Source organism: Pelobates fuscus, chromosome 1, assembly GCF_036172605.1.
Source record: "Pelobates fuscus isolate aPelFus1 chromosome 1, aPelFus1.pri, whole genome shotgun sequence".
Classification (NCBI taxonomy): domain Eukaryota; kingdom Metazoa; phylum Chordata; class Amphibia; order Anura; family Pelobatidae; genus Pelobates; species Pelobates fuscus.
This window is the reverse complement of record NC_086317.1, coordinates 209,680,107-209,703,798: the sequence shown is the minus strand read 5'-3', so window position 1 is coordinate 209,703,798 and position 23,692 is coordinate 209,680,107. Positions and strand designations below refer to the sequence as shown.

The 23,692-nt window shown below is 44.8% G+C and overlaps 1 protein-coding gene across 1 annotated transcript in view; it reads left to right on the top strand.

The window, feature by feature from the left end:
- Window positions 1-22,377, top strand: part of LOC134609396 (receptor-type tyrosine-protein phosphatase V-like) — a 48,577-nt gene extending 26,200 nt beyond the window's left edge. Inside the window, exons 6-8 of the mRNA XM_063453080.1 lie at window positions 15,395-15,530; window positions 20,848-20,920; window positions 22,313-22,377. Coding sequence (XP_063309150.1) covers window positions 15,395-15,530; window positions 20,848-20,920; window positions 22,313-22,323 — 220 coding nt within the window. The 3' untranslated portion in view covers window positions 22,324-22,377. The remainder of the gene's footprint in view (window positions 1-15,394; window positions 15,531-20,847; window positions 20,921-22,312) is intronic.
- The last annotated feature ends 1,315 nt before the right edge of the window (window positions 22,378-23,692 follow it).

Sequence of the window (23,692 nt, the reverse complement as noted above, 5' to 3'; positions counted from 1 at the left end):
TGATGTCTTAGGCCGGCCCAGAGAGTGAGTGAGTGAGTGAATAATATAATATATATGTTCAGAAACATATTAGTAATATATGTAAATCGGGTTCATGCAAAGAGGGTGAAAAGGTATTAAAGAAAAACACACTTATTGCATCAATATTCAAGTTGCACAAGACTCCTATCTTTTTTCCTGTTTGGTAAAATGTAGATGGTATCTTAATATAGGACAATTACTTTAACCTAAGAATGGAAATGTGGGAGAGATCGGTAGCAAATATGGGGAACTAGCAAATAGCCAGTAACCTGTGTTTATTATACATTATCCTCCCATAGCCAGTAACCTGTGTTTATTATACATTATCCCCCCATAGCCAGTAACCTGTGTTTATTATACATTGTCCTCCCATAGCCAGTAACCTGTGTTTATTATACATTATCCCCCCCATAGCCAGTAACCTGTGCTTATTATACATTATCCCCCCACAACCAGTAACCTGTTTTTATTATACATTACCCCCCCCACAACCAGTAACCTATGTTTATTAAACATTATCCTCCCCATAGCCAGTAACCTGTGTTTATTATACATTATCCCCCTATAGCCAGTGACCTGTGTTTATTATACATTATCCCCCCATAGCCAGTAACCTGTGTTTATTATACATTATCCCCCATAGTAATTTATCGTTGGTCCTAGGCAGCATGATGTCTTAGGCCGGCCCAGAGAGTGAGTGAGTGAATAATATAATATATATGTTCAGAAACATATTAGTAATATATGTAAATCGGGTTCATGCAAAGAGGGTGAAAAGGTATTAAAGAAAAACACACTTATTGCATCAAATTTACAAAGCCAAACTTTTAAAAGCTTTCCTCATTTCTTTTTCGTTATGAGGAATATATCGGTTGTAGACTGAGGATTTCCATCTGCCCAATCTTTTAATAATATGCACTGGAGTGTCAGTGTTGAAGGAGACCGAAGCTGCCCCTATTCTAAATGAAAGACCCGAGACATGGATACAACCCAATCTTAGGAGTAGTGTTCTGATGTAGAAGATGAATTTAGCCTTAGTCAGAGGGATTCAGTGAGAGTAGTGGTGAAAGTGGGTAAGTAAGAGTCAAGTATTTTAACTGGGCACTAGTTCTAGGTGGGATAAAGTGGTATAGCGGATGGATGAGTAGTTTGGTTCGTTTTAGAGGTTTGTAGAGAAAGTATTTAGTGATCATGATTTTTAGTGATATCCAATATTTTTAAGGTGGTCTCAAACAAACATAAAATGCTATATAAAATTTGTGGGAATATCGAATAGTCGTGTACAGTAAATCAGAGAGGGCTCAGAATATCGAACCATCAATCGGTAACCTGGATGAAGTAGGGGGTCTATCTGTTTTATTAAATACGCGGTAATATGCTTTTAATGGGATAGGACGTTAGGAAAGGTGTGTGATTGGGATAAGTGGTTGTGGCTGTATTTACCTTATCCTGGGACCGACCTGGCTCCTAAGCTTGAGCCGCGCGTGGCTGGATCACTCCTGCCTCCACACGAGCCGCATGCGGCTTGATCTCCTCTTCTGACTTAGCCGTGTGCACTGACCGCAGTGATCGGTCACGTGGCATGCCTGGCACTAGGAGCACGGCTCGAGTCACAAGCTCGCTCTTAAAGGGGCAGTTGGAGCCAAAATTTGATTCAGGCTCCCATTGGCCCACGTCATTCCAGCACCCCCACACACGAACGCTTTGGGGGTGTAGGCATGACGTGGGCCAATCAAATGTTAAAGGATATTTAAACTTCCCTAGCCCTTTCCACTTTGTCCTATCGTGGTTTCTGTGTCAGTACCCTTTAGTGCGTTCCTTGATCTATTTTGTTTATTTTGGTATTGACCATGGCTTTGTTCTTGACTCTGAATTTATCTTTAACCCTTTCCTGTCTTGTTTGCCCGTGTGACTGATTACCATCTACCTGACTCTGGCTTGTTCTCGTTTTCTTAGTCTCTCTGTTACCATGACCTCGTCTCGTTTCTGATTATGCTTTATCTCTGTCTGACGTTTAGTCTGACGTTTAGTCTGGCCATTCTAAGTCCAGGTAATAAGTTATATCCTAGTCTTGTCCCTTGCTATCCTAAACTCTGCGTGTTGGGGTATTACATCATGACATTATGATAGGACCATGGGCCCTGCAGGTTTAGGACAGCAAATTACCTCCTATGAGGCAAGATTTTAAGAACAGGATCACCGTATGGACCAGATTGCCCAGGCCCATCAGACACTTTTGTCCAGAAATGCTTATTTGGCCCCTGAGACACTGGTATGCGTACCATCTCAACCCGTACCTCCCATTCCAGAGGCATCTATCCTGACTAGAGATGTCCCGAATAGTTCGCTGGCGAATAGTTCCTGGCGAACATAGCTTGTTGCGATGTGCGGTCCGCCCCCTATTCGTCATCATTGAGTAAACTTTTTTTTTTTTATTATTTTTTTTTTTTTTTTAGACAGAAGTGTGTTATATTTGAGCATGCTAGGCTGAACGTGCATATCATGGCTAGTGGCACTGAGGGTATGAGTATATAGCAGTACATTGTTGTGAAAGATGGCTGTCATGTTTAGGGTGTAGCTTGCACGTTATCAACTGTGTATTTATATCAGCAGCTCCACCGCTAGTTATAAATCAAGTGTGAGTCGCCCCATGACATGAGACTAGTGAATAACATAATACATGAACGGTTAAGGTAAAGTCATGTAAGGAACTGCGACAATAAACTCTTTAGGAGGTGAAATAATGACATGTTTAAACGCTTGATACTTTACGATTAGTTAATGTGCAGAGAGCAGTTCATGTGATCAAAGGCATGGTGTGGAGGATCAACTATAGTGGGAGATGCTTGGCAGGCTGCTGTTTACTGCTTGTGCTCATCCGATCCCTTCTGGGCGCCAGGTGCAGACCCTGGGAGTCCCTGATACCTGGAACAACAAAGGCAAGTCTCTGGCTGAGTGCCGGGTTCGGGTTGGGGCTTCCTGCTTGTTATTTGCTTCCAAAATTGATTAAAGAGTCTGTCCAGCTTAGACTCAATACCCTGCCATGCTTTGCTGGTACCAGGAGGACGCGCGGCTGCCGCCATATTGGGAGAGTCGCAGATGAGTATGTCAGCCTGGGCGGCTGTGCTCTGTGCGTCCATTAGCTCCAGACAGCCTCTCAGGGGTGGACCAGGAAAACCCCACCGGTCCGAGGGGGGGGGGTAACGGAGCTCCTGCCAGGAAGTAGCTGCTCCTGGGCATCCCAGGATCGGGAGATCGGCCGCCTGTCCCGCCCGGTGAGCACCAGGCCACACTTGTCACGCAGAGGTAAGTAAGACTCTGTCGAGTTGCTGACCGCTATTAAGCATGTCGGGTCGGTCAGGTAGGAGCAACATTGCTGGGTCATCCCCTTCTGGGGTGAAATTTGCTTGTTGATAGCTGCTTAAAGTGAGATATTGAGGGAGCTCACATGCAGTGCGTCTTTCCTCCATGACAGCTAGGCCCCGCCCCCGGAAACTGCATTCTTAGTGAGAGGAGGGACAGTGTAGCTGCTGCTGATTTAATAGGGAAATTGATAGCTAGGCTAGTGTATTCAGTGTCCACTACAGTCCTGAAGGACTCATCTGATCTCTGCTGTAAGGACAGCACCCCAAAAAGCCCTTTTTAGGGCTAGAACATCAGTCTGCTTTTTTTTGTGTAATCTAATTGCAGTTGCCTGCCTGCTTGCCAGCGTGTGTGTCAGGCTCACAGCGTATACTGTGCCCACTTGCCCAGTGCCACCACTCATATCTGGTGTCACAATAGCTTGCATTTAAAAAAAAAACTAAACTTTTTTTACTGTAATATAATAGCAGTCAGTTTCCTTCACACGTGTGCGTTTCAGGGCCTGCCAGGGCACAGTGTCACACCAGTGCAACTCATATCTGGTGTAACAGTAGTGTACATTTAAAAAAAAATAAAAAATACAGGGGGCTTGTTGTCACCTTTCGGGGACCCTTGGTGTTGTACGTGGTTGGGTGGAGGAAGAGACCTTCAATGACATCAGTGAGGACAAGGAACGGGACATGGCTAGCTTGGTATCAAACCTTGTGCAAATTGGGAGTTTGCGGTTGTGCAAATGGACTGTTTGCGGTTGTTTGCAGTGCGTTAAACAGGGAGTTTGGTCTGTCACTGTGAAGCGGGCGTAACCCTTACACTACCTGATCGATACAACATCATACCTGATGTTTTAAAGCACATTATTCCAAACAATTTAGGAATGTTAGGTGATTTATGCCCTTTATGGATTAAAACCAGACTCTGCATCAACTATGTAATTTTCCATGCGAGTTTTGCCATGGATCCCCCTCCGGCATGCCACAGTCCAGGTGTTAGCATTGGCGGATCCAGGGGGGGGCAACGGGGCAATTGCCCCCCCCGAGATTCCCCCCCTGCCGGCTAGTGCAGGGCTGGCATTGCCCAAGCGCTAGCCCTGCAATGTGCCTGCGGATCGGGGAGAGTGATCAGTGATCTCCCTCCCCGGTCCGCAGGCACTGTGCTGACAGCCGGCAGGGGAGGGAGGGAGAGAGGACACGGGAGCTGTTACCAGCAGCTCCTCCGGGTCCTCCTCTCGCGAGATTTGGAGCGTTGCCGCGGTTACCACGGCAACGCTCCAAATCTCGCGAGAGTGAACTCTAGCCCTGGAGCGCGGGCTAGAGTTCACTGGAACCACTGGACCACCAGGGATTCCCCACTGGGACCACCAGGGATCCAGAAATGTTCCCCCTCCTCCTCAATAAAGGTAAGAAGGGAGGGGGGGGCATAAATATATTTTATTAAATACATTTTTTTTTTCATTAAAAAGCCCCCCTTCCCTCCTCCCCTCCCCCCCATACACACTGCCCCACATACACTGCCCCATACACACACTATACACACTACACACACTGCCCCCATACACACACTGACCCCATACACACACTGACCCCATACACACACTGCCCCCATACACACACTACAAACACTACACACACTGCCCCACATACACACACTGACCCCATACAGACACTACACACACTGACCCCATACACACACTGACCCCATACAGACACTACACACACTGACCCCATACACACACTGACCCCATACACACACTGTCCCCATATACACACTGTCCCCATACACACACTGTCCCCATACACACACTGTCCCCATATACACACTGTCCCCATACACACACTGCCCCACAAACACTGCCCCATACACACTACACACACTTCCCCCTTACACACACTGACCCACAAACACTGCCCCACATACAAACACTACACACACTGACCCCATACACACACTGTCCACATACAAACACTGCCCCCATACACACACTGCCCCCACATACACTGCCCCCATACACACACTGCCCCACAAACACTGTCGTCATACAACACTGTCCCACAAACACTGTCCCCATACAACACTGTCCCACAAACACTGTCCCCATGCACACACTGCCCCACAAACACTGCCCCATACACATACTGCCCCGGACACTGCACACCCATACACACACAGTGCCCTACACAAACTGCTCCCCCCATACACACATTGCCCCAAACACACACACACGACCCCCCCATACACACAGTGCCCCCCATACACACACTGCCCCACACATACATACAGTGCCCCCATACACACACTGTCACCCTTACGCACTCACACTCACTTCACCGCTCACACACACACTGCACCTTTCACACACACTTCACCCCTAACACACACCACTTCTCTTATGCCCTATATCCCAGCAGACCCCAGGTAAGTTGTCAAACTGTTCTTAAACGGTATGACTACTTACTCTGTGTCAGGATCGGGACAGGGATCCAACACGCAAAGTACAAACAGGTACAGGGTACGTATACCGGTCCTTAGAATGGCCGGGCTAACGTACAGAGAGTATAGAGAATGGTCAGAGACAAGCCGAGGTCGAGGGAACGAGAAGACAGGTAAGCGAGGAACAAGCCGGGTCAAGGATAACGGAGGTAAACAGAGTAAGGAAACAAGCCGGGTCGAAACCAAAAGGATAACTGAGAAACACCAGAGCACTGTGTGACTAGACAGGCTAGAACCACGACAGGGCAATGAGCAACAGGGCGAAGTATGTTTAAATACCCTGGCTAGAGAGGATAGACACGCCTCCGACGAAACCTGATTAGTCTGTCTCGGACTGAGTGACAGGTCGTTCCGGATTGGCGTGATGACGTCGGCCTCCGGGCACCATGCTACAAAAGGAAGAGACTCCCTCGCGGCCGGCGTTTGTGTGACCGGGTCGACCGCGAGGAACAGAGGAAACATGGCGTCCGGACGGATGAACGTCTAAGTCTCTACCTCTCTCGGAGGTAGAGACTTCAGGTACCCTGACAGTACCCCCCCCCTCAGATACGCCCACCGGGCGGAAAGAACCGGGACGAGATGGAAAGCGAGAGTGATACGCCCTGCGGAGACGAGGAGCATGAACATCCTCCTGAGGTACCCAACTCCTCTCCTCAGGACCGTATCCCTTCCAATCGACCAGATATTGTACTTTCCCCCGAGAGATACGAGAATCAATAATAGAGTTAACCTCATACTCCTCCTGACCCTCCACCTGAACAGGACAAGGAGGGGCTGTTGTGGAGGAGAACCTGTTACAAATAAGAGGTTTCAGCAACGACACATGAAACGAGTTAGGGATGCGTAAGGTATCAGGAAGAGCTAGACGATACGCAACTGGATTGATACGAGATAACACCCTGTAAGGTCCAATATAACGGGGAGCGAACTTCATGGAGGGCACCTTTAAACGGATGTTCCTCGTGCTCAACCATACCCTATCACCCGGAACAAAGAGCGGAGCCGCCCTTCTACGTTTATCAGCATGTTTCTTAACCAGCATAGAATTGTGCGTAAGGATTTGCCGAGTTTGATCCCACAACTTCCTCAAATTAGCAACATGAACATCAACCGACGGCACCCCCTGGGAAGGAGAAGCCGAAGGAAGAATAGACGGGTGAAAGCCATAATTCATGAAGAAGGGGCTTGAATGAGTAGAATCGCAAACGAGATTGTTGTGTGCAAACTCTGCCCAAGGAATCAAACCGACCCAATCATCCTGGTGTTCGGAAACAAAACATCGCAAATATTGTTCAATTTTCTGGTTGGTACGTTCAGCAGCTCCATTAGACTGAGGGTGATAGGCAGACGAAAAGTTCAATTTGATACCAAGTTGCGAACAGAAGGACCTCCAAAAACGGGAAATAAATTGGGAACCTCTGTCAGACACAATTTGGGAGGGTATCCCATGTAGGCGAAAAATCTCCCTAGCGAATATCTCGGCCAATTCGGGAGAAGATGGAAGTTTAGGCAGAGGAATGAAGTGTGCCATCTTAGTGAATCTGTCAACCACGGTGAGGATAACAGTCTGTTTTTTAGAGATAGGTAGATCGACAATAAAGTCCATGGCCAAGCAGGACCACGGCTTCTCTGGAACTTCTAAGGGGTGCAGGAATCCACAAGGAAGCGTATGAGGTTGTTTGGTCTTAGTACAAACCTCACATGCAGCGATGAAATCTTTAGTATCCCTACGTAAAGCAGGCCACCAGAAATCCTTAGAGATCAACGCAAAAGTCTTGCGAATACCAGGATGTCCCGCCATCTTGCTGTTATGGAAACACTGCAACAGTTCCAGTTGAAGAGCAGGAGGAACGAAATGTCGACCCACAGGAGTCTGTCTAGGTGCTAAATGTTGTAGCTTAACGATCTCGGCCAGTAACGGAGAATGAATCCTGAGATTAGTATTAGCAACAATATTGCATTTCGGAACTATAGAGGAAAGGACCGGCTCAGGTACAGTAGAAGGTTCATACTGGCGAGATAAGGCATCGGCTTTAGAATTTTTTGAACCAGGTCTATAAGTCAGCACATAGTTGAAGTGAGTCAGGAATAAGGACCAACGAGCCTGCCTAGAGGACAGGCGCTTAGCCTCCCCAATGTAGGACAAGTTCTTGTGGTCCGTCAGGATAGTAATAGGGTGTAAGGTTCCCTCTAATAAATGTCTCCATTCCTTTAAGGCTTTAATGACTGCTAAGAGTTCTCTGTCGCCGATGTCATATCTGCTCTCAGGGCCCGAAAGTTTCTTAGAAAAAAAACCACATGGGTGCAATGGTTTATCTACCCCCAATCTTTGTGACAGAACCGCCCCTACTCCTGTCTCAGAGGCATCGACCTCGAGCAGGAACGGTAAGGTCGTATCCGGATGGACTAGTATTGGAGCAGAGGCAAAAAGTTCTTTGAGACTCTTGAAAGCAGCTAGAGCATCAGTAGACCATGTCTTAGTATCCGCCCCTTGTTTGGTCATATTGGTGATGGGCGCAATAATAGACGAGTAGCCCTTAATGAAGCGTCTATAATAATTAGAGAAGCCAATAAATCTCTGAATAGCTTTGAGTCCCTGAGGCAATGGCCAATCTAAAATAGACTGGAGTTTGTCAGGATCCATCTTAAAGCCCTCCCCAGAAATCACGTATCCAAGAAAGTCTATCTGGGTCTGGTCAAAACTGCATTTCTCAAGTTTACAGTACAAACCATGTTGTAAAAGTTTGTGTAATACCTGTCTGACTTGTCGATGGTGGGTCTCAATCTCTTTAGAGTGTATGAGTATGTCATCCAGGTAGACAATAACACAATCATGTTGAAATTCCCTAAGAACTTCGTTAATCAAATCTTGGAAAACTGCAGGTGCGTTACAGAGACCAAAAGGCATGACCGTATACTCATAATGACCATAGCGGGTATTAAACGCTGTCTTCCACTCATGGCCTTGCTGAATTCTCACCAAGTTGTACGCCCCTCTGAGGTCCAACTTGGTGAAAATCTTAGAGCCCTTTAACCGATCAAAGAGTTCTGTAATCAAGGGGATAGGATAGGCATTCCTGATGGTTATTTTATTCAACCCTCGATAATCGATACAAGGTCTGAGTGACCCATCCTTCTTCTTAACAAAAAAGAACCCAGCCCCGGCAGGAGATGAGGATCTCCTGATAAATCCCTTGTCTAAATTCTCCTGAATATACTCCTCTAAAACAGCATTCTCTTTAGTGGATAGAGGGTATACATTGCCCCTAGGAGGCATGGTACCAGGTAATAGGTTAATTTTACAATCAAAAGACCTGTGTGGAGGTAGAGTATCAGCGTTCTTTTTATCGAATACTGCCTTTAAGTCCATGTACAAAGGAGGTATCTGTCTCTCTTTAGGCTGGGTAGTAGTGTCAGGTGTGTAAATTACAGCCAAAGGGGATACCTTCCGTAAACACCTCTCCTGACAACCCTGACCCCACGAGAGTATCTCCCCTAACTCCCAATCGATAGTAGGGTTATGTCTCTTTAACCATGGATACCCCAGGACTATGGGAACGGAAGGGGACGAAATAAGCATAAGAGATATACTCTCCTCGTGTAAGATACCAACAGACAGGCTCATGGATATAGTCTCACGAGTAATAACAGGCTCGAGTAGTGGTCTACCATCAATGGCCTCAACGGCCAAGGGAGTCTCTCTTAACTGGGAAGGAATAGTGTGCTTAGTGGCAAAGGCTTGATCGATAAAATTCTCAGCAGCGCCGGAATCTATCAATGCCACGGTCTTAAGTACTTCCTTCTTCCATGTTAAAGAAACTGGTAGTAAAAGCCTGTGATTTTTGTAATTATGCGTAGAGGACAAAATAGAAACACCCAAGGCCTGTCCTCTAGAGAAACTTAGGTGCGGGCGTTTCCCGAGCGAACAGGACAATTCAGGCGTAAATGACCTCTGACTCCACAATACATACACAATCCCTCCCTTCTCCTGTACAGTCTCTCCTCTTCTGAGAGATGAGTATTGCCTATCTGCATAGGTTCAGGAATTAGTGAGGTATTGGACTCAGGACTTAGAAATGCAGGTGCTAATTTAAAGGCAGGTCTTAGGTTCCTCTCTCGAGTGTTCTGTCTTTCTCTTATACGTTCATCAATACGAGAAATGAACGAAATTAAGTCCTCTAAATTCTCTGGTAGCTCTCTAGTAGCAATTTCGTCAAGGATAACATCTGATAACCCGTTCAAGAATACATCCATATAAGCCTGTTCATTCCACTTAACTTCTGACGCCAGAGACCTGAACTCTAGTGCATAATCCACTAATGTTCGGTTCTCCTGTCTCAGGCGCAACAGTAATCTGGCTGCATTGACCTTTCTACCAGGAGGGTCAAAAGTTCTTCTAAAAGCAGCTACAAAGGCAGTATAATTGTATACCAACGGGTTATCGTTCTCCCATAATGGGTTAGCCCATCTCAGAGCTTTCTCAATGAGTAAGGTGATAATAAACCCAACCTTTGCCCTATCGGTAGGATAGGAGCGAGGTTGCAATTCAAAGTGAATGCTGATCTGGTTTAAAAAACCACGACACTTCTCAGGTGACCCACCATAACGTACAGGTGGAGTAACACGGGAAGAGGCACCTACAGTAGCTACCTCTAGGCCTGAACCTACAGAGGAAATAGGAGTAGGACGCGTCTCCTCTGGAGGATTATTAGCACGAGACAACAATGCCTGTAGTGCTAAGGCCATTTGGTCCATTCTGTGTTCCATGGCGTCAAACCTGGAATCAGAGGAACCAACCTGACTGTTAGTACCTGCAGGATCCATTGGCCCTGTCGTAATGTCAGGATCGGGACAGGGATCCAACACGCAAAGTACAAACAGGTACAGGGTACGTATACCGGTCCTTAGAATGGCCGGGCTAACGTACAGAGAGTATAGAGAATGGTCAGAGACAAGCCGAGGTCGAGGGAACGAGAAGACAGGTAAGCGAGGAACAAGCCGGGTCAAGGATAACGGAGGTAAACAGAGTAAGGAAACAAGCCGGGTCGAAACCAAAAGGATAACTGAGAAACACCAGAGCACTGTGTGACTAGACAGGCTAGAACCACGACAGGGCAATGAGCAACAGGGCGAAGTATGTTTAAATACCCTGGCTAGAGAGGATAGACACGCCTCCGACGAAACCTGATTAGTCTGTCTCGGACTGAGTGACAGGTCGTTCCGGATTGGCGTGATGACGTCGGCCTCCGGGCACCATGCTACAAAAGGAAGAGACTCCCTCGCGGCCGGCGTTTGTGTGACCGGGTCGACCGCGAGGAACAGAGGAAACATGGCGTCCGGACGGATGAACGTCTAAGTCTCTACCTCTCTCGGAGGTAGAGACTTCAGGTACCCTGACACTCTGGGGTGGGATCCTGGCACTACTGGCACCATAACTACTACACTGAGCTGTAGTGGTTATTGTGCCAGGATTATTTTTTTAAAATAATCTACAAGTGCCCCTCCCGAGATCAGGCTCTGGATCCGCCACTGGGTGTTAGTCCCCTTGAAACAACTTTTCCATCACTATTGTGGCCAGAAAGAGTCCCTGTGGGTTTTAAAATTTGCCTGCCTATTGAAGTCTATGGCGGTTCGCCCAGTTCGCCCGTTCGCGAACATTTGCGGAAGTTTGCGTTTGCCGTTCGCGAACGGAAAATTTTATGTTCGCGACATCACTACCCAGCAAGTAAAATATTCCCCAAGCATGAGCCTAGACTTCATGAAGGGTGTAACAGGAATAATGTTTTATTTAGGACCTCCCACAGTAAACAAAGGAAATAACCAATCAAAGTACAGGTTTACAGTAACACACTCCCTCTCTCTGCCTGGGAGATATTGAGATAAGTTAAGGAGTAACCCAATTATCTCCAGGCAGAGAGCACACAATTTCCCCAAAACTTAGAACACCATTTTATACAACAGGTATCCCCACAAACTACATGGCCCCAGATAACACCGATCTGGGGGAACAACATGTTCAAATTTCAAATTTCAAAAAGTATGGAAGTCATAGTATGGAGGCTCCTGCCCAAAACAGTTCCACAAATTCAGCGTGTGTGGTCGGTCAATTCAAAAAATTGCATAAAAACGAATAAAGTCACGAATGGATCCTCCTGGCTCATAGGAGCGATTGCTCCCCTTGTTCGTATGAAGCAAACTACCGAATGGCACTCTCCTGGCTGTTCGGCAACAAAAGGAAGCAGGCGTTCGTATGTTTCGGGGTTGGTTTTTAGTTCCAGACACTCGATGACCAATTCCCGCTACCTCCTTTTCGTGCAAACAAGATGGCCGCCGTTTTCTGTTCCACGTGGCATTCGGCTATACGAACGATGGCCACCCAGAGAGCACTTAATACAGTTCTCTTTGAAGTTAATGAGCCAGGAGGGTGGTCGGTGTTCGGTAGTTTTAAACTGCCGAACCAATAAATCCAATAGAAAACCAAAATGTTGCAGAAAGTCACAAACACAGAAAAAAATGCAGAAACTAAGTCTATTTTCTTCACAATATCTATATATCTATATATGCATCCTATTTTGCTCCCCTCTATCCTTTTCTTTTTTCTTTTTTTATTCTTTAATGTTATTTTATCGGCACAATCTGTAAATGTATTTTTGTTTTGTCTTTTCTGCTTTTTTTTAATAAGATTAAATTAACAGGAAAAGGTTTATAAGAAGCTTAGGCAAGATTTGATATACATGGTGCAAGTAAACATAGAAACATAGAAACATAGAATGTGACGGCAGATAAGAACCATTCGGCCCATCTAGTCTGCCCAGTTTTCTTAATACTTTCATTAGTCCCTGGCCTTATCTTATAGTTAGGATATCCTTATGCCTATCCCAGGCATGCTTAAACTCCTTTACTGTGTTAACCTCTACCACTTCAGCTGGAAGGCTATTCCATGCATCCACTACCCTCTCAGTAAAGTAATACTTCCTGATATTATTTTTAAACCTATTTCCCTCTAATTTAAGACTATGTCCTCTTGCTGTGGTAGTTTTTCTTCTTTTAAATAAAGTCTCCTCCTTTACTGTGTTGATTCCCTTTATGTATTTAAATGTTTCTAACGATAGACAAGATGGATTAAAGAATGGTTTAACAAAAGAAATGAACATATGGATGTATATGCACGATTATACGCTATTTATTAACTTTTTGTCATTTGTGTATGTCAGAATATGTGTATGTAATAATACACAACTTGAAATGATTTGTACTTATTTCTGATACAATAAATAAATAAATAAAAACATTTCTACCCTGTAAAAAGGAGCTTCTTGCTGTACAAAGATTGATAAGTCATGGGTACAAGCTAATCTTAATTTAGGAATTTCAGAAATAGGGGGAGATTTATCAAGATGAAAGATATGCTATATCGGTGCAAAGTGCTAAATGTTGGGGGGCGGGGCCGGGCCGCCAAGCTGAATGGCAGCAGCACCTCATGTCTCCCAGCCTTGAGCCCAGGAAAACGGCTAAAAACAGCACACAAAATACGATAAAGCGGGATCCCTCTGCATATTACTGAAGAGCAACAGATCAGCTACCTGTCGATACCACACTGAACCCGGTGCTGAGATGGGAACATTGAAACTCCTAAAGCGGGCCTACATGCCACATTAAGCCTGGACATGCACGGCACATGTAGTAGCACGGATAACAGCCCAACAGGCTAGGGACATCTAAACCCCGGCAATTCTTCGCTGAGGACAGCAAAAGCCGCAAGGGGGGGCCCGGCCCCGCTCCCCCCCCCCCCCCCGGCCGGTGGGGGTAATCCCGGCCGTATGGGGACGACACACTCCAGGGCGGTAGATACCGCGTGGGGCCCACACGATCCCCTACACAGGCAAAGGCCACCAGACAGGGGCCTGCCTGCAGACCTATCCCACAGGAGAGGGAACACAGGAGACTACTCAAGGGAGGCTGACCGGGACACCTCGTGCGGGCCCTGGAGGTTCCGGGCACCAGACGGACCCCCGAGCTAGGCCCCTGACCGTTAGTGGAGTGGGCGCCTGAGCCTCCGGGTCTGTGGGGTCCCCGGAGAGCTTTTGTCCCTGATGTCGCGAACCCGGTGGGGCAGGACAAACGCTGCCCCTCCCGACGGACCGGTGGTCGGGGGGGATAGCCACCAGCGCCAAATATGTGGCCGTGCTCCAAGTGGACTCACGTGCAGCTGGGGAGGTTTAGGGAGCGGTCGACCCGCGGATTTTGTGGTTGGGTCCAAAGGCCGGTTCGCGCTCCTGAGTGCCCACAGTGCCGCGGGGGACCCGGCTGGCTGGCGGGAGTCGGCCCAGGGACAGTACGATGGTGACACAGTAAGAGACTCCTCACAGACGGTCACACAGGCCGACATGATGTTCCAGTTACCTCACCAAGATTTGCCTTCCCACCTCCATATATGAACATTGCATCAGCTCCCATTTCCGTGGGGAACTAACGGAACATGTAGGATTCTAGTTTAAAAACGTATAAGCTTTGTCTAAGCTCATATCCCTTATTACTGCTTAACGATATACTGCTCCTTAGTATATACATACTTAGCTACAATGTGCTGTACGGGGCGGTACATTAGGAAATAATGTATTTCTGCACAGCAGTTTTATTTACAGCATATTAAACCTGACAAGCAGCATTGCCCTTAGAGGCCAAAGAACGAGAACAATTGCATGTTTAAAGGATGGTTCAGCATACTCTGTTGTATAGTACTAGTGAGGAGAACTATAAAGCATACACTATGCCCTAGTAGGGAAGTCAACGAAACATATACTTAGATATATTAAGTCCGGTCGCCGTACATTAACTGACATGATAGACGTGCCCATGCACAGGTAACAACTGGTCTAGGACAAGGGTTTACGCCGCGCTCATGTTAACATGCTACTAGATATAAAAAGAGCTTTTAAGCTAGGCGCAATGCTATCAGGCGCAATACAGACATAAAATGGGTTTTATCTGAAACAAAAATAACTGTTATGAAGTTTATATACACTTAATTTCATTGTTTGCATGTTTATTAAATTACGCATATGGCTACCCACGCTGAAAGCGCCATACCACGCACAGTTAGACATGGGTATTGCTCAGAGGACTAATAAGCCTGTAAAATGCGTTACTATACCTGTCAAATGCCTTTGATATACCATATGTTGCAAAGTCAATGTACATCTAAGTTATTCTATTGCTTGTATATTCTGATTTATAAGCCTCTGCGCAGGCAACCATATGTTATTTTCAGATTCGTAAAATGTCTGCTCACGCTTTTTTGTTTGCGACATTAATAAACATATTTAAAACAAAGTGCTAAATGTTGACAGACAAATTATAGGTTTCCATGGGGATTGCTCCTCATTTAGGACCATGCCATAGAATAGTACATGTTTTGCCTTGATAAATCTCCTCTTCGTGTTTGTTGTTCTTTCTGTGCACAAATTTACATTTACATCTACATTTGTATTCACCTTCTGTCTTTTAAACTAATCCCTCCTAGTGCTGGTGTTGGGCGCACTGGAACACTCATAGCTCTTGATGTGGCACTGCAGCAGATGAGAGCTGAAAGCTGTGTTGACGTATTTAGCACTGTGTATCAAATGCGACTCAGCAGGTACCTGATGGTGCAGACAGTGGTAAGTGTCAAGACTTACAAGGGGTTATTGCTACCATCCCCATGGCAATTTATAAATGAGATGCCTTTAGTTCTCCCAAGTAAATTAAAAGAACTCCCAAACGATTGCTAGCAAAATATCTATGCAATCAAAAATACTACTAAATAGGTCTCTTCAGTAAACAAATTCTTTACCAAACAAAAGGTAGAACTTAATAAAGAAATATTTATTATGAACAAAATAGTCACAGTGCATACATAAACATTGATGATAGACAAATGATTTACACCAACAAACAGTTAAAAGTAATTCCTGTTCCTGGGGGCTCAAGCAAGGAAAATGACAACTTACTCAAAATTGAATCTTGTCCTCTAATAAGCACATGGCTCATTTATAAGTCACAGCTTTTTTTTTTTTATTGGAAAAAATAAATGTACATTGAACAAAATTATAAACGCAACACTTGTTTTTGCCCCCATTTTTCATAAGCTGAACTCAAAGATCTAAGACTTTTTCTATGTACACAAAAAGCCTATTTCTCTCAAATATTGTTCACAAATCTGTCTAAATCTGTGTTAGTGAGCACTGCTCCTTTCCTGAGATAATCCATCCACCTCACAGGTGTGGCATATCAAGATGCTGATTAGTTTGTGAAGATTCAAGATGGGTCTCTATTCTCCTGATGCCTTCCGGGTCAAACAAAGTCTTAAGTAGTAACCTAATTCTTTATTTCCATGAGGAACAGGGCAGATTACTTATTTTGTCAAGAATGAGGTTGTGAAGAGATGAATAGCATTTGCCCTTTTTAGATCTAGAGGATTCTGGATTACTAGAAACTGGGCATAAAGGATGGTAGAGAATTCCAAAAATAGCCTTTGCTTAGAATTTTTCAAACCCATTTGTCAATGATCAAGTGGGCCGTCCAGGACAATTGAGAACATCCAGGATTATTGCACAGGTGTGCCTTATGCTGGCCACAATAAAAGGCCACTCTAAAAGCTGCAGATTTACTGTATTGGAGGATTCCCAGGGGGGGGGAGGGGGGGGAGGTGTCCGGAAACCAGTCAGTATCTGGTGTGACCACCATTTGCCTCACACAGTGCAACACATCTCCTTCACATAGAGTTGATCAGGTTGTTGATTGTGGCCTGTGGAATGTTGGTCCACTCCTCTTCAATGGCTGAGTGAAGTTTCAGGATATTGGCAGGACCTGCAACACGCTGTCGTATACGCTGATCCAGAGCATCCCAAACATGCTCAATGGGTGACATGTCCGTTTAGAATGCTCACCATGCAAGAACTGGGATGTTTTCAGCTTCCAGGAATTGTGTACAGATCCTTGCAACATGTGGCCGTGCATTATCATGCTGCAACATGATTTGATGGTCGTGGATAAATGGCACAACAATGGGTCTCAGGATCTCATCACGGTATCTCTGTGCATTCAAAATGCCATCAATAAAATGCACCTGTGTTCGTTGTCCATAACATAAGCCTGCCCATACTATAACCCCACCACCACCATGGGCCACATCAGCATGTGTTGCAAAGTGCTCATCCACATGACACCATACACCCTGTCTGCCATCTGCCCTGTACAATGAAAACCAGGATTCATCCATGAAGAGAACACCTCTCTAAAGTGTCAGACACTATCAATGTGAGCATTTGCCCACTCAAGTCGGTGTCGAGACTCCGATGAGGACGACGAGGAAGCAGATGAGCTTCACTGAGACATTTTCTGACAGTTTGTGCAGAAATTCTTTGGTTATGCACACCGATTGTAGTAGCAGCTGTCTGGGTGGCTGGTCTCAGACGATCTTGGAGGTGAAGATGCTGGATGTGGAGGTCCTGGGCTGATGTGCTTACATGTGGTCTGTGGTTGTGAGGCCGGTTGGATGTACTGCCAAATTCTCTGAAACGCCTTTGGAGACAGTTTATGGTAGATAAATGAACATTCAATTCACAGGCAACAGCTCTGGTGGAAATTCCTGCAGTCAGCGTGCCAATTGCACGCTCCCTCAAAACTTGCGACATCTGTGGCATTGTGCTGTGTGACAAAACTGCACATTTTAGAGTGGCCTTTTATTGTGGCCAGCCTAAGGCACACCTTTGCAATAATCATGCTGTCTAATCAGCATCTTGATATGCCACACCTGTGAGGTGGATAGATTATCTCGGCAAAGGAGAAGTGCTCACTAACACAGATTTAGACAGATTTGTGAACAATATTTGATAGGCCTTTTGTATACATAGAAAAAGTCTTAGATCTTTGAGCTCAGCTCATGAAAAAACAAGTGTTGCGTTTGGGGGGCAAAAACAAGTGTTGCGTTTATAATTTTGTTCAGTGTAGTCAGGGCCGGCCTTAAGGGTGTGCGAGCTGTGCGGCCGCACAGGGCGCCGTGGAGTGGGGGCGCCATGTGGCCGACACAGCTCACACATGGCCGGCTACCCGGGTGGAGGATTTCATTATTGTCCACCCGGGCTTAGAAAAAAAAACCTCCCAGCATTGCGGTGGGGGCGGGGCTTACCTTGCGGCGAGGGCGGAGCTAAAATGACAGCGGGATAGAGCTAAAATGATGGCTGCATGGGAAGCAGGAAGGAGTCCCTGCTTCCTTAACAACCAGACCCCAGGAGCTGCACTGCCTCCACTTCTCCTAGACCATAAAGGACAGAGGTAACCATATATGACTGTATGTTTGTGAGTGTGTGTGAGTATGTGCAACTGTCTGCCTTTGTGTGTGTGAGTGTGAGTGTGTGGCTGTATGTGTGTGTGTGTGTGTGTGTGTGCGCGTGACTGTCTGCCTGTGTGTGTGGCTGTATGCCTCTGTGTGTGTGAGTACCTGTGTGTGGCTGTCTGCCTGTGTGTGTGTGTGGCTGTCTGCCTGTGTGTGTGCGTGTGACTGTCTGCCTGTGTGTGAGTACCTGTGTGTGTGGCTGTCTGCCTGTGTGGCTGTCTGTCTGCCTGTGTGTGTGTGTATGTGTGCCTGTGTGACTGTCTGCCTGTGTGTCTGTGGTTGTCTGCCTCTGTGTGTGTGTGTGAGTACCTGTGTGTGTGGCTGTCTGCCTCTGTCTGTGTGTGTTTGACTATCTGCCTCTGTGTGTGTGACTGTCTGCCTCTGTGTATGTGACTGTCTGCATGTAACTGTGTGTGTGTGTGTCTGTATGTATGTGACTGTCTGTACCTGTGTGTGTTTGTCATTGTCTGCCTGTAACTGTGTGTGTACATGTGTGTTACTGTCTGATTGTAATTGTGTGTGGCTGTCTGCCTGTAACTGTGAGTGTGACTGTATGTAACTGTGTGTTACTATCTGCCTGTAACTGTGTGAGTGTGTTTATCTGCCTGTAACTGTTTATGTATGTAACTCCCTGTAACTTTGTTTCTGCCTGATCCTGTGTATTTGACAGTATATATGTATAGCTGTGTGCATCTGACTGTGGGACTGTGTGCATGTGACTCTGCAGTCTGACACATCTGGCATGCACTTCTGTTGGCTGCAGACCATAAGTAGCTGTCTTCCTAGCTCCGGCCAATCAGAGCACTGCCGCAGATTACCACAGGACACTGCAAGTCCCTGAGCTTGCGAGACAGTTACGCATGGTCTGCACCCAGATCAGAATGCCCCTCTCCCAACTAGGTAACAACAGGAAAGGAGGAATTAATATTTGTTTTTAAATCATTATTTATTTAATAAACTATAAAAAGAATGATGGGGGGCGCTGCGAAAAAGTTTCGCACAGGGCGCCTAAGGGCCTAAGGCCGGCCCTGAGTGTAGTTACAATTTATCTCGTACAATTTCAATATGGACAAGGAATAGCAAAAACACATACACATGCAGACATGTATACATATCTTGTAATATTAATGCTAGTAATTTAGTGTTTATTGTATCTCCATCTGTACATCAGATATTACTTAAATATTCGTTTGTCTCTTTTATAAGCAGACTTATATCATAGACAATTACTAACAAAAAAACAATCACACATTGTGCTGAAAGAAAAGTCAAATCTAGAAAATGATCAAGGCGGTCCCAAGAAAGAGAGCAGAGAACCCAGTAACGATAGAATATATAAGTCTTTAATTGTTCCCTAATTTTGTTACCCATATATGTTTTATACCCTCTGTGCCCATTTCGAGTTTCCAAGTCAAAGTTACTGTAAGAACTCTATATTGATTACACCTTCCCTCTCACCTTAAACACCAATCTATATAATAGAGCTTATTTAAAAATGTTTTAATCTCTTGCTGTACACCTAGCACAGAATTTATTTTTACATCTGTCATAATTTATCTTTTCCAAAGATGTATTTTTAGACTCATCTGCAACTTAGAAATCCCACAAATGGCTTAAGGTGCATGGGTCATATTTTTACTTCTTTTGTAAGGAACACCTTCAGCATTCTAATTATGTATAGCAGAATGCATCATAATTCGTCTCAGGATGATTATTCATTTATTTTGAATATGGCTCTAAGCAGAGAATTGTCTCCTGACGGCAAACTGTCGATTAGCATTTCAAATAAAAAGCAAAATGTGCTTAGTTAGTAAGTTTGTGGAAAAGTACGTACATATAAATGCCCTTTGGGTGCAATATTTCACACCTGGCCAAAGGGACAGAGCTGGATGTTTGGCCTCATATGAAAGAATCGAATTTTCAGCTTTTTCTGTGATCTGATACATAGCACATTAAGCAGCCAAATTAAAGAGACACTCCAGGCATCAAAACAACTTCATCTAAATTAAGTTGTTATGGTGCCAGGAGGCCTCTGTTGGCCCTTATGAAGTTGTTATGTTGCCAGGAGGCCCCTGTTGGCACTCTTACCTCAACCGTTTAAACCCGGTTTAACCCCAACAGGGTCAACCTGAACAGTTTAACCCCAAAGTTGCCTCCAGTAGGGATGTCCATTCTCCCTCAGGAGGCATCCAGCTTCTGCATTTTTAGATTCAGGAATTGTGGAGTGCTGCTGGGCTCTCAGACCATCAGTGACTACACATTTATTAAACTGGCTTGGATCAGCAGCCTCCCTGCCCTAGAGCACTCAACACTTCCTGAATCTGAAAATTCAGAAGCCAGATGCTGCCTGGGGGAAGTGGACAATGCTGGAGAAGTGGACAATGCTCCTGGAGACAAGCGAGAATGGTTTAACCCCTTGAGGTAAGAGTGCCTCCGGAGACCTCATGGGGGTTAAACCGTTCTCGGTTGCCTCCAGGAGCATTGTCTACTTCCCCCAGGCGGCAATTAAGTTGTTTGAGTGTCCCATTAACCCTGATAAAACATACACATAAGCATGCTAGCTGGGCATGACAAGACTAATATTACATCTTGGTTTGTAGGAGCAATATATTTTTGTGCATCGCTGTATTCTTGAAAAGATAATGCAAGAGAAGGAATATAGCAACCACAAATGTAAGTAACAAAGTATTAAGTGAGTAATAAATTCTAAACTTGATGGACGCATGTCTCTTTTCAGCTATGTAACTGCAACTAAGTAGCAAACCTTACAATTAGATAATTTGTTACATAAAACTGCATTGCTTTTATATTTTATTCAAAAAGATTATAAGATATACTGATATAACTGTAGATAATAAGGGGAATATATGCGGTTAAGAAGAGAAAACAGGGGGGCTGGTGAGAGATCATTGGGGATAATTTATAACTGTGGTAACTACAGAATTCTACATGTATGTTTTTATATGCTATTGATGGAGAATACATAGTTTTACCTATGCAATGCTTAGTGAATATTCCCCTAGACATACAGAGCTATATATAATATATATTAATATTATGTTACAGAGTGTCAGTCTCATGTCCTGCTTTCTACTTCTGTATTTCTTATTACTAGCTAAAAGTATATACTATATACATGGCTTGAAAGACTGAATGGGCAGTAGGCCTTATTTTAATACAAGATACTAATGCTTTGAAAGGGTTAAATTTGTATTCTTTAACCCTTTGAGGACGCATGACGGATATATTCCGTCATGATTCCATTTTATTTCTGAAGTTGTGTCCTTAAGGGGTTAAACATACCATATTTTTCTGTTCTAATGCCTGACACTAGTTTCCACTATCTTTTATAAAAATCCTGCCGTTGGAAAAAATAACATACTCTCTAAGCACCTGAAAATTTCTAATAGGGTTCCTAAATCAAAGACTGTCATGTACATCAGTTAACAGAAGATGTGAATTTAAAAACATATATTACCCCTGTATCTAAAAATACCTGGACAGGTCTTCCTCTATGGTTTGTTGGTGGGAGGGGGTGCAAGGGAATAGAGGTTAAGCTATTAATTTAAGTCCCCCGGGTGTAATTAGTACATCTGGATATACCTTGCCTAACTCTCACCTGCAGTACCAGAGAAAAGGGGACATGTCATAGATACAGGTAAATAAAGGGTTAACATGCCTTTGCGTTAGTTAAGTCTTTCCACATCTGCAGGGGTTAAAAGCATGAATTTTTCCCCCTGTCTGCTATCTGCTGCAAGCAGCGACTGCCTTTTTATTCTCACAGGACAAACTCAGACTGCATATTTAAGATAAGACGTGCTATACATGCGCAGTAGACTTACAGCAATTCGTAATGTTATATGAATAATGATACTTTTTGCACTGAAATTTCTATGATTGGTTGATTTTGTCTTCTGTTGTATACACCCCTAAGAAAACTGTGTTTCATATATACGATGTACACGCATTAAAAAGCTACTACTCTCTTGAACTTTATCTGACTGGCATGTGCATTGATTGTTCATTTTGAAGCCTAACAGTTATTTACGGTTTTATGTTTTGTAGGCGGTCCATGAAAGAAGTTTGTCCAGGGCCTCATTCATATTAAAGATGACTGTGTTATAGTGTTGGGTTAATGAGCAGACTATTGGGGTGGAAGGGGGAGTTGGAAGCCATTTTATGAAGATATATATTCGTATGCGCTATGTGTATATCTATCTGCATTTTCAAAGTAAGTGTTAGAAGAGGCAGAGTCCCTGAAGGAGACAATTAGTACTCCTCTGGCACTTATATTTTAGCAGTGGAAGATGTGTAATACGGAAATTCATACAATTTTTGTTAAGGTTTGTGAATAGGGTCTACGTTGAACAGACCAGATTTTGTCAATATTCCCACTCGAACAGAACTGGAAAATGCTTAAATCCTGGAATGTTGGTGTGCCTTGGGGCGTCTGTTGGATTGGACCCACTTATTTACACCATTCCTTGTATCCTGCAGTGTAGAGACAGGTGTATTTAATTTGTGACATCCTACTGCAGCCAGTCCACCATGAGGGTTCACTGACAGTTTCTAGCTATATACTGCCCGAACGTAATCTCTATCTTTACCTTTTGTCTCATTCCACATTATCTCCTATAAAGTGATAACTCACAGGAGACCTTTCCATTCCTTTTGTACCAAAGTGTAGAGATATTCACCCATTGTACAGCATTGCAGTACATAATGGTACTTTGTAAGTACACATTATAAATAATCTGTTCCTTTTATACTGGTACTGTATGTTTTAATTGTTATATCTTCTTTACCAACTGTATAGTATTGCGGAATGAGGTAGCACTTTATCAATAAGAAATAATAATCATTCATCACAAAAAAAAGCAGTAGCAGTAATTTTATAATGATATATTTACGTTGTAGCTGTAAAATTTGATTATTTGCTATACAAATTATTGGAAAATCAGATGAATCATACAAAAATAAAATTATTGTTTTAATAAAATATGAAATAAGACACGTGTCTCCATGTTTTCTTTTTAAACAGATTAATAGGATATCAAAAATATAAGACTTCGGGGGGCGGGGCCTGGCCGCCAAGCTGGGTAGACGTGGGGCACCTCGGCTCCCTGATAAACCCGCAATAACCAGCTTAAAAATGTCCCTTCTTGCCTGTAAAACCCTCAGCTGCCGTGAGAGTGCAAAGGAGACCCGACCAACAACCTTCAGGGCAAGTATCAGCCCCTGCTCCGCTGGCGATGTGGTCTGGTGGGCGAGTGGGATTGCGGCCTGCTGTGAGGCCCTGGCGGGAGAAGCGGCCGATCTCCCGTGCTTGGTCCGGCGGGACCTCCCGCTGCCTGCTAAGGGCCCCGTTACCCCCCGCTGTGGGCCGGGGGGTTTATCCCGGACCCCACCGGGGACGCAGCGATAGTTGCGGCAGGAAGACTGACC